Source organism: Lycorma delicatula, chromosome 2 (assembly GCF_047948215.1).
Source record: "Lycorma delicatula isolate Av1 chromosome 2, ASM4794821v1, whole genome shotgun sequence".
Classification (NCBI taxonomy): Eukaryota; Metazoa; Arthropoda; class Insecta; order Hemiptera; family Fulgoridae; genus Lycorma; species Lycorma delicatula.
Genome location: NC_134456.1, coordinates 159,285,702 through 159,300,966, shown reverse-complemented (window position 1 = coordinate 159,300,966; position 15,265 = coordinate 159,285,702). Strand labels below are relative to the sequence as shown.

At 31.1% G+C, this 15,265-nt stretch overlaps 1 protein-coding gene across 1 annotated transcript in view; it reads left to right on the top strand.

The window, feature by feature from the left end:
* LOC142319989 (uncharacterized) overlaps nt 1-15,265 on the top strand; it is a 187,796-nt gene that overhangs the window by 84,000 nt on the left and 88,531 nt on the right. The window contains exon 2 of the mRNA XM_075357669.1: nt 4,205-4,350. Within this exon, the coding sequence (XP_075213784.1) occupies nt 4,234-4,350 (117 nt within the window). The 5' untranslated portion in view covers nt 4,205-4,233. The remainder of the gene's footprint in view (nt 1-4,204; nt 4,351-15,265) is intronic.

Genomic DNA, 15,265 nt, shown 5'->3' with positions numbered 1-15,265 from the left:
TTATAGACACAGACTTAGCGAAGGAATTTATAAACGCAGACAATTTAATTACAATGAAAAAACGAAGATTATTTTTCTGTGGACACCTTTTTAGATTGGCCAAATAATCAATCGACTTACAAAACAAATATTTAATCATTTTTGTAGAAGGAAAACTGAAATTAATTGGATGAAAAAATTTAAATCGATCTAAAAAACAAAATATCTCAGAAAATGAAAAATCAGAAAAGTTTGTAAAGAGAAGATTGAATCAATACAGGGTTTTCAAGTAAAAGAAAGTGTAAAGATAACGATGCTCCAGAATGGTCAAAAGAAAGAAGAGAATAGTGAGCTCAAAGAATGACAAAATATTGGGCAAAGAGAAAACTACAAAGAAGGTAAATTGGAACGTAGTCTTTGAGAGGCCAGCAAAATTGAAATGAAAAAGGCTAGAAGCATTTGTAATGTGATTATATAAGGAGATCGGAAAATATTAAATTGACAGAAAACGTGAAAAATTGAGTATGAGAATTAACGAGAGTATAACCTTAATTACAATAATTCAGAATAGGAAAGCTAACCCCGCTGGGAGACAGCTCGAGTGAAGAAGGATTGGTTAAAACATTGCTAAATGAATTTGAAGTTGCAAAATATGTTGGAAAAGAGTACAGATTGTAGTCGATCTGATATGAAATTGGAACTATAAGTGGTGAAAAGGAAACGAAGGGGTATAGTTAAAAATGAAGACTAAGTTGGCGAAAGAAACTTGCCTCTGGGAAAATAAACTATAAGGATGACATTTAATGTATGCAAAATATTAAATGGTAATCTTCTACTTTTTCAGATTATTTATTCATTAAATAATATATGCTTTTACGAATGATTTGATTTTAATAATGAAACATACTAATAATAAATAATAACAATATCGGTTTTGTTTTCTCAGAGTTTAGTGCTGTGCGATACATATAAATAAATACATCTAATCTATAGTGTAACCTGTAGGCATGCTACTAGTCTCGTGTTTTCTTTAATTACGAATTACACGGTAAAAAAATAGATAGTCTTATCTTATTTTCTACTCGGTTCATTCTTAACTTAAGCGATTTCATTATATTTCTCAAATTTAAAAAAGAAATCTAAATAGAATTATCTTTATCTGACAACTTTTTAACCTTGCTCTACTAAATAACCATGTGAAAAACAAAACAGAAAACACAAATTCTGGCAATATGATGCTCTATACGAGTACTTTTACTCAATACCCCATCCTATCAGGGAGTTGCTGAACCGACTATTTTCCAGTTATCGGATCCAAGAATATGTATTTTTCATCTATTCATCACTTCATCTCTCGTTAAAATACTTTTGCGAGCCGTGTGTTACTCTTTAGCAGTTCGCGGATGACCGAATGCAGCCGTGGATCTCGTTTACGTAAAACGTTTTTGCTCACCCAACTTCTGGATTACCAATTAATGCGAACTGTGATTTCACCGAAACTAGTTTTTTGATATAACATGATTACGCGTTAAATTTTGCAGCCGTATTCTCTTCACAGGAAGAAATATTGTTTACAATAGTACGGTAGATCCTTTCTATAACGATGAATTCGATTTTAGAGTGTGGTCGTAAATTGAGCTCTTGGTATCTATCGCAAATCAATACTGCTGACAGATCGTTTAGTCTCGGGAACGATTCTCTTCACGGGAATGCTATTTCGTCACCTATCGTTTCATCCATCTAATCTTTATCGAAAAATGGGAGTAACAACACGTGCGAGGTTCTAATACAAAAATATATGATAGAACTGCAGAAAAAAATCCTCATAAATTAAATTTCTGAACTAGAATTAACATACAATATTTTAATAGGGCAGATCAGACTATGGAGTATTGTTCCTTAGAAACGAGGTATCGTTTTTCTTTTGCTCTATATTAACACGTGACATTTAATTAATATATTCTGCCATTTTCTGACTCTGCACGTTTCTTCAAGTTTACTTCGTCGTTACTTTGTCAATAATTTTGACATTGATCTTTGCAAAAATTGTTTCCAGGTTAGCAATCTGTTCTTTTCCAGAACCGATTGCTTCTGATAATTTATCAAATAAGTTAAAATTTGTTTTTCAGTATGTGCTTAGTTTTTCCACAGCTTCAATGTTGCACTATTATTATTTTTCAATACGTGTTAATTAAATGTATTAATTTACATTGAGGCTACTTCATTTACTTTCACAAGTAAAAGCTCATTTAAAGCCTATTTTAGTTAGAAGACAACTTGTTTTTTTTTTAAGGTAATTCACTTTACTTTATGCAGAAATTTTCAAAAAATTTCTGAAATTTCTGGAATTTTTTTGCTATTATATTACTAAAATTTAATGTACCGTTGAAGATGTAATTCTGGTAATGCCAATGTAGTTTATCAGATCAATTTTACAATAAATATAATTAATGTTAAAAAGTAAAAATAATTGCATACTGCACAGTACAATAATACAAAAGCAAGATAAAGAAAATCGACTAAAATATTGAGGTAAAAAAGGTTTACCAAGCAAGTCAGGCAATCCATATTAGAGATATTCTTAAAATCTTAAATACACCACAGTAAAATTACATTCATGTTAGAAATAATACTTTGTTGGACAGCAATACAAAGTGCTAATGAAACTAATAAAGGAGCACTGAAAAATTAATTCACTCTAAAGGAAAATGTGAATTTGAATCAATAGAAGTAATAAAAATAGCACTATTGCAAGCAAATATCAAATGGTTAGCGATAAACATTTCTTCTCCTTTGCAACTTGCCATTGTCTATTTTTTGTAGTTAAAATGTGATTAATAAGTTTGTTTGGGCTGGCTATGATTTTGTTTTTATTAGATGTTTTGAATGAAAGATTTCAAAATTGATTTGATTTATTCTTTAAGTATAAAATGATTACTGTATTTACAAAATAAAGCTTTACATATAAACTGACTCATTTTCTGATATCACATTTTCAACAGATATGTGTTCTAAGATCTCGTGTTCTTCAAAATTCCCAATTATCCTGTTCACTAGTATCCTCATTTTATGAAAGATTATAAATAAAAAATTATTCTTCCTTGCAGTTTACAAGGTTTTTCTGTTAGTGTTATTCCTTAACCAAACCTCGCCCTATTGGACCATTCAGAACTCATTTTTAATGTTTGTAGAGGTATATACCTCTACAAAGGTAAAGGTAATATAAAAATAACTGTTTAACTTATCACATTATTAATTATTTTGAAACTAAACTCTCTTTTCAGTTGTATTTTTTTGAATCTTTCTTTGTACTTAATTTTATAAAGGATTAAAATGTCCAGTGGTAATGTAACAGGTATTAAGATATTATTACAAATCACATTACATAAAGTCATATCAGTCTTAAGCATGTGCAAATACTTGACAGGAGGACTTTCAGGACAGGTCCACAGAGCTCTTCATCTGTGCATACAAATAATGCCACACTAGCTTTAAAGGCCCCACAACCTCAAGTTGGATCCAATTGCGACCTGACCCAGTATCACTTCCACAGAATAAGCCAAAAAAATCACAGACTAATGATATGAAGAAGGGTGGACATTAATAATTAATGATCTACATCTAGACAGATGCAATATTAGAAAAAAGTTAAGCAAAAAAGTTAATTCAGTAGATCTACTAAAGTATGTGCTGTGACAAGTTAGTTATTCCTTCAGAAAATAAAAATGTTTTGCATAACAGGCCCAGGCCTGTTTGTTTGTTTCTTGAGGTGATACTTTTTCTCTTCCCTGAAATTAAGTTGTGCTAAAGTGTCCAACTGTACTGCTGACTGTTAGTCAGAATCTCAGTAGAGGCTATGTCATTTTCACTTCAGGTCTTACTCAATCTCACACCAACCTTTTCTGATGCATCTCCATTAATTGAATACCAATAATTGAACCTAGCAGAACAAATTACATTCATTAAAACCAAAACTGGTTGAACCACATATTTAGAAGAAAAATGAACATAATCTATTTAAAATAATAAACATGTGATTTGAATTCTTTATTCTCTAATTAAAAATTGTAACTGAAGAAGTCATTTACCTTAGCAAAAAAAAAACTTTTTCAAATTATTGTATATTTTTACTGTAATAAATATCTTGGTTTCATAATTTATTTGTATTATTTAATTTGTAAATGTAATTTTAAAGTTATTAATATATTTTAAGTGCTGGTTTTAGGTGACTGGTATGGAAAGAGTTTATCAAAAATGAATCGTTTGCATTCAGTGGGATCTATGCAAATATATTCATCAACTGACTACAGATCATGGAGTACAATTGATTGTGAAAGAAGACAGTACATATTAAGACTTCCTTTCTCTGAGGTAAATTAAAGAGTGAATCAAAATTAGATTATTACCTCTATAAAATCAAACTGACTCAAACCAGATCAAAATTTTGAACATAGTAGAAGTATGTTCTCTGTATAACAACATATTTCTGTCATATTCATTTCTTTACACAGTACTCAACTTAATTTTTAGAGGTGTTTTGTGACTTCTCTTAACTTTTGTAGTTTGTGATTTCTCAAAAATGTTATAACTTGTGTCTCTATAAATAATGATGACATATATATTTGTTTCTATTCCACTCTTTTATCCTTAATCAACATGTCTCAAACTTAAGTAAATTTCTAAAAAAGGATATACTTTATAAAACTTTTTAGAATTTAAATAATTGTTTTTTTTTTAATTTTTTTAGTTTATTTCTAATAAAATTACACTGCTAAAACATTATATATATTTTATAAAGCTTTTGACTTTATAGTTTTATATATTTATAAAATTGTTGTGTGTGTGTGTGTGTGTACATATAATGATGTTGTCACATACTTGTACCGCGGAATATAACTTCATTGGACATGGTGTGTCATTTGTTTCCTGCATTTCAAGGTTTTGTCAAGAGAAGGTTATCAAATGAATATTGAAGGAAATTCATGGACTTTCTTCACAAGAAGACCAAACATATTGCACACTAGCCCCTTTAAATTGTTTTCATAATAAGGTTTAATTTTTTCACATTGATTACATAAGAAACATATTAAAAATTACATAAGAAGCACATCAAGCCAAATAATATTAGCATTATGCTTGTCCATGAAAGATCAAAGAACTACTATAAGTAAATCAAGTGCTGTTCAGAGAATGAGATTTGCAGCACCCATTGAGACAGACGTTGATCAGGCAATTGCATTGGTCAAAACATGTAAAGCTGCCAGTGCAAATGAAATTACCCTGAATTCTTGAAGAACTGTAGCAGAAGTACTAAGAACTGAGGCTGAAGGCTTTCTTTAAAGCATATTGATCTCTGTGAAATTATTATCCTTGATGAAGAGTAAGATAATAGCAACTTGAAACCAGGCAAACCAGCACAGATGTCACTAGCTATCATCCTACATCATTACTAAGTGTATGTTATACATTGTTAGAGAAGCTACTGTACAATAGGATAAGAAAAATAATAACTACTAGGTAGAAATTGTGCAGATCAGGTATTCACGCTTACCTCTAGCATTCAAGGATTCCAGAAAATATTAAACGCAGGAAGGCATTTGTAAATTTATCTTCAGAGAATGATACTATTCAGAGGCAGGGACAACTAAATAAAGTAAGAGGTAATAAAGTGCAATACTTTTTATAACATCAATGAAATTCTGACAAATGGACAAATGGTACTTTAGTATATCTTGGTGAGGCTCAGAGTAGACCAAGAATATCAAACAATGGCTTGCCTCAGGGATTTGTTCTCCCACCTTTGTTGTTCACTCATTGTTCATAAGTACCACTTACTAGATCCATGAAGTTCCTGTAAACAGACGATATTGCTCATTCAGGAAGTGTAAAACAATGATTAAGATCTGAGATCACTTTGTAATTGGGATCTGAAACTTAACCCAACTAAAACAGAGATAAGCTGCTTCCATTTAAGCAATAGAAATACCAGAAAGTTGCTGAAGGTCTCATTTGTGGAGAAAGAACTAGACATGAAGAAAACGCATGACAGAAAACTGACAAGCTTACAAGCAACATATGTACACTGCTGCAAAATTTAGAACTCAAGGAACATAACTCATAAGCTGGCTGGAAGCACCTGGGAAGTGGATCCAACATACTATGAACATCAGCATTGTTAGCCTTAGCCTATTCTGTGGCTGATTACTTTTGTACCTGAATGATTGAATAGCTGTCGCATTGGTAAGCTGGATATTGAGTTTAATTAAAATCATCAGAACAATTACTGGTTCAATCTCCTCAACCCCAGTTACATGGCTTCTAATACTATCTAACATACCTTTGCCGAGTCCAAGTACTAGGTAACATTCCTCCACCACATCTCAGGCGCCAGAATGCCCTCATACTACTCTGGAAAAATATTACCAATGCAGTGGCACCAATAAAATGACTATCAGTTGTCAGCATTGAAATCTTGGAATCCTGCATTGGAACTGGCTTCGCTTAAAGAGGATGATTTTAATACCAAACAATAATGGCAGAAGTTGTGGAATGAAAATTACAGTTACCACTGGATACAGGCAGTCCATGTACAAGTGCCAGGCTTAAATCTAGAAAGAAAGTTGTGATGCAGACTTAATCACATAAAATTAGACATGGTAGATTTATTTACTTTATGAACAAATGGGGTGTCATCTATGACTGATTTAGAGTGTGGTGAGCCACTCTATATTCAACAGCATGATCATGCAGCTGTTGATCATGCTAACTCACTATTCCACCTGGAGTTGTGGCAGAAAAACTGAATGTTAATCAGTAGCTATACTGACATTTTTAATTATACAAATATGTATGTAAATATTTACTTTGCTAATATAATTGTTTGAATGTCTAGTTTTAGTATTTTAGACACAGCACATCTATGTACCATACAATAAATAAATAAATACAAATAGAAAAGAAACCTGATGTAAGACAGCAATTCCTTATTACAGATATTGGTTTGAGTCTGTAATTGACAGTGAGTTCCACAAGGTGTACTGGAACATAATTCAGTGATCACACATGGTCTGGCCCAACACAACCAATCATATACAGATGTTACAGATAAGTTGACAAGGGCCACTTATAGAATCATTTATTCCAGGTTTAGCCAAAATCCCAAGGAAAAGAACTGAGAAATATTCAGGATTATCCAATGACATGAAAAGAACAAGTGAGAAGGAAAGATCTATGCCTTAACTGGGTGATAATTGTGCCTATGGGAGAAATACTAACGTAACTTAAGGACTCAATAAAAGGCAGTAAATGTTGACTCAACGTACATCAAGCTCCAGAACATTTTATTGGAGACAACAAACACTATTCAAAAAGTGTTCAATACCTAACTAAAATCACATCATACAAATGCTACTTAAAACATAATACTGAAGTTAGATCTTTGATATAAACCATTGTTAGAAGTCACTATAAACTATTGTTAATGAATAATTACATGAAACTTTTTAACTAGAAAATAACAGTAGTTAAGAGTATTTATATTAATTTTTGAACAGTCTCTGAACTTGCCTCTAGCTATCTGATCCATCCACAGTGGACAGAAAGCTGCGGATGGAAACTTCAGCAGAAAAAGCTGTAGAATTCAGAGTGAGAAAATAACTCTTTCCAGACAATAGAACAATTAAATATTTTGGAATATTGCTCAAATAGCAGAACAATTTCATAAAATTATTTTTAAAGCATTTAACTTGAAAAAAATTGAAGAATTTGCAACATAGAATATTAACTATATAAATAAAAATGTAAATGTTAGTTTGTTCAAAATCTTTCCAAAAGTTCATCACTAATTGCTTTGAAATTTTGACACAGCGTTGCATTTGAATACGCGCATGTTTTTAAAACCTTTTATTTAACTCGCTTTAGGAATAATCAAATTTTGCAACTGCTATATCCTTTGATCTATATGATATGAAATTTGGTACACGTATGTAACTTCGATGACAATACAGCACTACGGTGTCTGAATTTGATATGACCCACCCCCACACATTACCCCTACGCTAAATTCATGCATTTAGTTGAAAATTTTCATTTCTCATGAACTATTGTATGAAAATGATTGAAATTTGGTACACGTATGTAACTTCGATGTGTAAAAATAAATATTTTTAGTTTTTTTTAGTCTTAAAAAAATACAAAAAAATTACAAAAATATATTTGATTACATATAAAAAATTATTTTTTAAAAAAGCTTTTATTTAACTATTATTAATATTAACATTAATAAAAAAGGAAACAAATTAGAAAAACCCTCTAAAAAGTAAAAAATAAGAATTAAATCAAATTGAGAATTTTAAACAAAAAAATATATTAAATAATATAAAAATGCACTGAAAAGTAAAAAAAATAAATTTATAAATATCTAATAAATAAAAAATAAATGTAATAATTATTAAATTTTTAAATTAAAAGTAATGAAAATATTTAATTAAATAAAAGCATGGCGCATTTTTTATAATTTATTTAAAACAACACAACATTTATTTTTACAATTAATCTTCATTTTCATTTTCAGTAACGACACAAAAAGGTGGAAAGGTCTGCTGGAAACTCTCCAGTTGAGACTGAGTATTTACAAGTAACTATCTGGGAAAATGCACCCACTCGCTTTCTTTGTACGTGTTCTCACATAGTTGAAGTTCATCTTCAAATTCTGCTGGTAATCTAAGCCAAATTGAACGCACTCTCTGCTAAAAGTTTCATTTTACTTAATTATGAATTTTTATTTAATGAATTCATAATTACGATTACAATTATAATAATGATAATAATTAATAATTTTTCAGATTACCATCAAAATGTAATAACTTTGTGTAAGATTTCTAAATTTAATTTTTATTTTTAATCTTATTAACCCTTAAAGGTCATCTTTGTGCAAATTTGAACCATCAAAGAATTAAAACTTGAGTTATTTTATTACAGATAAATAAAGTATATGTTCTTTGTACGTGTTCTCACATAGTTGAAGTTCATCTTCAAATTCTGCTGGTAATCTAAGCCAAATTGAACGCACTCTTTCTGCTAAAAGTTTCATTTTACTTAATTATGAATTTTTATTTAATGAATTCATAATTACGATTATAATTATAATAATTAATAATTTTTCAGATTACCATCAAAATGTAATAACTTTGTGTAAGATTTCTAAATTTAATTTTTATTTTTAATCTTATTAACCCTTAAAGGTCATCTTGGTGCAAATTTGAACCATCAAAGAATTAAAACTTGAGTTATTTTATTACAGATAAATAAAGTATATATACATATACTAAACAACCTCATTAAACAAAAAATATATTTTAAATACAGCAAATGTCTATAAATACTTATTCGAAAACATTGCTATAAAAACTGCACCATGCTTTTATTTAACTAAATATTTTCATTACTTTTAATTTTAAAATTTAATAATTATTACATTTATTTACTTTTTATTTATTGGTTATTTATTAGATATTTATTTAATTTATTTTTTACTTTTCAGTGCATTTTTATATTTGTTAATATATTATATTTTTTTGTTTAAAATTCTCAATTTGATTTAATTCTTATTTTTTACTTTTTAGAGGGTTTTTATAATTTGTTTCCTTTTTTTATTAATGTTAATATTAATATTAGTTAAATAAAAGCTTTTTTAAAAAATAATTTTTTATATGTAATCAAATATTTTTTTTTTGTATTTTGTATATGCCTAAGATGACAAACATGCCTGTGACAAATAGAAAACATGCTTTTTTTGAAAAACAGCCCTACCTACTGGACGTAAAAGCAACACATGCTATAATAAATATTTTAAAATTCCATTTCAATGTTTCTGATACGTGTGTCCGCTATAGACTAAAAAACTACTGGACCGATTTACACACAGGGAAAAAGGAAAAATTGGAAAAGGGTATAAGGGGAAAATGGAAAAAAGATTAAAAAAATAAAAGGGAAAGGGGGAAGAGGAAAAGAACACAAGGAAAGGGAAAATGGGAAAACCAGGGAAATGTAAAAATGAAAATGGGGACAAAAGGAAAATGGAGTTCCATAATGTTCCTTTTGTTAATGTTTTATCAAACTTTCAATTGTGTTCATTTAATCTATAGATGTATATACTCAAATCTAGCAACAGTGAAACATTGCCGGAGTCTGCTAGTACATTAATAAAATTAAAACTGAATGAAGTGATTTGTCAGTTTCAGAAAGCAGACAATAGGTCTTGCAATCACTTAAAATTCTAGGTTTACACTTACAAATATGATAGATAATTTTTAATATCATAATTATAATTTTTAACAGTTGTATTCAGACAAGTATTCACTTGAATGATGCTCTCAACTCTCAATATCTTTTGAAAATAAATCATTGAATATACAAAATTCTATAAAAATTGAAATTTTAAGTCATCACACACAATCTCATAATCTTATTTTCTAATTGAATGGAGAATTTTTTTTTCCAATCATGTGATAAGCTGTTGAATGCTCTCAATCAACTCGGCTATAAGTTTTTTTATACTTCAAATAAGTTATGAGAATAGTAGATGATTCTGTATTAGATTTGTACAGCTAAAAACAGCTACTGACATTCCCAAAGTGTTGACATATTGACTTAATCAATCCAAGATTCCTCCTTGCATTGCTGACAATTAAGCTGTCACACTGTAAAACGGAAGTTTCAAATCAAAAAGCACCATAAGGCTCTTGAGATGCTTTTTTCCAGTATAAGCATTATATTTGAAAACAGAAGTAATCATCTTATAGGGAGAACATTCCAAGAAAGCATTTCGTGAGATTTAATGGCATTTTATTTTTGTAGGCCCAAGCAATTTTAAGTCAACACATTCTCGTAGTTTGCAGTGGTCATCTATAATGTTAATTATACAGTATATTTTGACGTTGTTTACAAACCACTATTAATCGCAAGGAAATGCTTTTGGAGTCATTAATGAAAATTAAAAACAAGAAAGTGACAAAAATAAAACTCAATGAAGCAACTTAACAAAATACAAATTTTCCAAGAATGGCCCTCGAAAACAAACATTGAATCATCTTTTTACAAGTAATACTGAATTCAACAAAGAGTACCATTGCTGAAGCCAATAGAAGATAATTTACATAACAGATTATGAAGCATTCTAACAAAAGACTTCTGGAAATAGAGCTAAACAGCAATGATCTGACCTTACTTCTCAGCAGCAGGATTGGTAAGGGATAGTAAGCTCAAAGGCTGTTAGTAGTAGATTGGCTTTTCATCAAGAATAATACTAATGTAAATAGTAATATTAATAGACAATATTAACTAATTTAATTCAGAGCAATACTTAAAGCAGAGGATGTCTCTGTAACATATCTACCATGAAAACACTATGTTTTTATTGTAGAGCTTCTATAATCATTTACAACTTACCAAATACTGAAAATGAAAACCTGGAAAAAGAAAATTCTGATACTGTGGAAAGAGCACCCAGAACCACATTATTCTTACATTAATAATAGTTTAAAATAATGATAAAAATTGTTCAGCTATAAAGACACAAAACTGTTTAGCTTTTCAATGCTAAAGATAAGATGCTTTTCTGAGCTAAAGATAAGATTAAATTTAGAAACTAAAACATACAGAGCAATTTTATTACAATTTCAGTTACTATTTAAAGAGTAAAAATATATATACATAAAATGTGTAAATTCTTTGTTTTTGTAAATTGAAATCTTTCTTTACTGCTTAAAAGCAGTGTATATTATTGTTTTGAATCAGAAGAGAGTACATTATCATATTGCTTTACACTAACTGTCCCAGACTTTTTTATAGCAAAAAAAAAATCAAATTTGGCCATTCAGTCGTATTCGATCCTTGGTGATTCCATAATTGGAATTTTCCTGGCAGGTTTGTCATTGTCTTCCCAATGTGGTAAAATGAAACTCAACCACCAAAAAACACCAGTATGCACAGTCTGGTATTCAAACCCATATAAAAGCAACTGCCTTTTTGAAAATCAGCTGATTTTGCAATGATTTGTTTTTTTTTTACAGTAGGGATATATAAAAAGCTCTGAGGAACAAGAAGGGCCAGTGAATGTTACTTTTCCTAAGAGTTTTGATGGTTTACTCTTTCTGATAAAAGGAGTATATTATTTATAGAGATGAATACGAGGGTTATTTTATTTTCAAGGTCCGATCGGTCACAAAATTAAAACCAGTGAAAATAAAAAAATTTTTATTTGTAACAAGAACTTACATAGTTACGCTATTTCTCTACATAGTCGCCACTCCGATTTAGACATTGTCGTAGCGTGGTACCAACTTTTCAATACCCTCGTCACAGAACGGAGCTTCTTTTTCCTGTTTAGCCTCCGGTAACTACCGTTTAGATAATTCTTCAGAGGATGAATGAGGATGATATGTATGAGTGTAAATGAAGTGTTAGTCTTGTACATGCTCAGTTCGACCATTCTTGAGATATATGGTTAATAGAAACCCAACCACCAAAGAACACCGGTATCCACGATCTAGTATTCAAATCCAACAGAACGGAGCTGCTTGTGTTTTCAGCCACGTTTCTACGCTGGTCTGCAGCTCAATGTCTGTGCCAAAATATTGTCCTCCTAGCCAGCGTTTCATGTGAGCAAAGAGGTGAAAATCGGATGGAGCCAAGACCGGGCTGTATGGTGGGTGATCAAACACTTCCCAACGAAAACGCTGCAGGAGCTTCTTTGTTACAGCTGCAATGTGCGGCCTGATAACATTCTTCTCCGCTTATTCTGAATTGCCCTTCGTAGACGTTGAAGAGTCACGCAGTATGATGCTGCAGTGATGGTCGTGCCACGTTCCATGAATTCCACCAAGAGAACTCCATTCCGGTCCCAGAACACAGTAGCCATACACTTTCTGTTGGAGAAAGTTCACTTGAACTTATTTGATTTACTGGGAGAATGAGAATGCATCCACTGTTTGGATTGTTCTTTAGTTTCTTCAGTTTCGAAATGGACCCATGCCTCGTCCCCTGTGACAATTTTGTTCAAAAAATCTTCTCCTTCATTGTGGTAACGCTGGAGAAACGTTAGGGAGGCATCCATTCTCATTGTTTTGTGATGGTCGGACAGCATCTTGGAAAACCATCTCGCACAAAGTTTGCGGTACTTAAGTCTCACTTACAATGGTGTAGAGAGCTGACCTTAAAATTTCAGGAAACGAATCACTCAATACAGAAATTGTGAACCGACGATTTTCTCGAATTGCGTCATCCACTCGCTCAACGAGATCATCGGTTGACACTCGCTTCCTTCCCTGACCGCATACATCATGAACATCTGTACACCCTGCTTTAAAGTTCCTGCACCATTGTCGCACTTCGCTGTCACTCATTGAAGTTTCACACATTACTTATACGTCGATGAATTTCAGCTGCATTACACCCCTCAGCCTGACGAAATCGAATTACCGCACGCACTTCGCACGTGGCGGGAGATGCTATTGTTGTAGACATGTTTACGTGCTAGCTGCGTGTTCAGAACTAAACGACGTGACGCGGCGTGATTGAAGGCCATACTAGAGACGCTGCGCAACCCATATGCGCAAAGGTTCATCCGGTTTTTGCGCGGGTTTTTATTTCGTCACCGATCGGACTATGAAAAAAAATAACCCTCGTATTAATCTCTATAAATAACATACTCCTTTTATCAGAAAGAGTAAACCAACAAAACTCTTAGGAAAAGTAACATTCACTAGCCCTTCTTGTTCCTCAATATAACTTAATTTCTATGAACTAAGCATGGTGTTACAGTATGTTGCCTCAATAAAAAAAAAATGGTGAAAAAATGTCTGGCATGGAGTATAGGTTATTCAGGAGAACCCTTAACCATTTTCTGGATTTACAGTTTTGTTTCATCTCATGTTGCTTGCAACAGTTTGATTATGGCATTTAAAAGAGAATAAGAGGTCCTTGAATTGTATGTTCACATTAAATATCACAGCATTTATTACCTTGAGACAATAGTAAAATAGTGTTATTTGTAACATTTTAACAAACAAAAACTTGAGCCATTTTTAAGGCCAACGACTGAGATGCAGCCATTACATTAGATTACAAATAAGCATATACTACATATTTATTGTTTTTTCCTAGAACTTTAAAATTGAATTGCAATGGAATTTTTGGCACACCTTGATATTTTTACTAGCTGTCATGTTGACCCGATTCTGCACAACTCATAATAACCAGTATCAGTGATTAGGAAAACAGTAATAATTTACACTATTTATAATCATGAAACTTTGCTCTGGTTGTGCTAACCAAGATTGCTAACTGATATCATTGGTGATAAGTATGCATGCACAAAGTATTCTTTAGTTTTAGTACATTAGTTATTAGCTTCTTTCACGTACCTATAATGGATAGATATTGTAGATGAAAGCTGATATGGTGAATTAAAGATATCTTCTTGCCTTAAATTAAATTGAATTAGTGTGTTCTCGGTAAGAAGTCTTAAATCCACTTAACATTAAAAGATACAATGAACTCTTTGTATGAAACTGACAGCCATTGTATATATTTATACTTTCTACAATTATTAAATTTACTCTTAATAAAACATCTGCTCTTGAATATCTTCCAGAAAAGCAAAGAATATTGCTCATAGCACTCACCATTTGAGCTGATCTCATCTCATCATCAACAATATAAAGTCAGTTAATACTTATAACAAATGAGAAGAGTACTCTTGATATTTCTTCATTGATGAAGAGTCAGCCTTATAATTTTTGATTATGAGACAGATGCTATTGGAACATGGATCTGCAGTAAAACATAGAATAGTTAACAGTTCAATAACTGAAAAAACTAAGTAAACTCTAAGTCACCCAAAGTCATGAGTGTTTTCAGGAGCCAGAAGGCCCCTTATTTTTCGATTTTATGTCAAATGGAAGGACAAAAATCACTGGCTTACTGTGAAGTACATTACCATGTCTAACTTACAATCCTAAAGAAATAATATAGACTGTTGTTTTAGAGGCACTGTTTTCTTCCACCACAAAATTTGCCCATATTTGGTGACTACAGCTCAAGCCCTGCTAAAAAATTTTAAGTCATCATTGTACAATTGTTCTACTAATTCAGGCTAGAAAAGCTAGCATAAGAATTCTATAATAATTAAACAGGAAAATTAGTTGCATAACATAGGTTTTTAAATTTAGTTGGTGACTGTGTAAAGGGGTAAAAGCAAAGAAAGTTTGGCTATAAGTTTCAAATA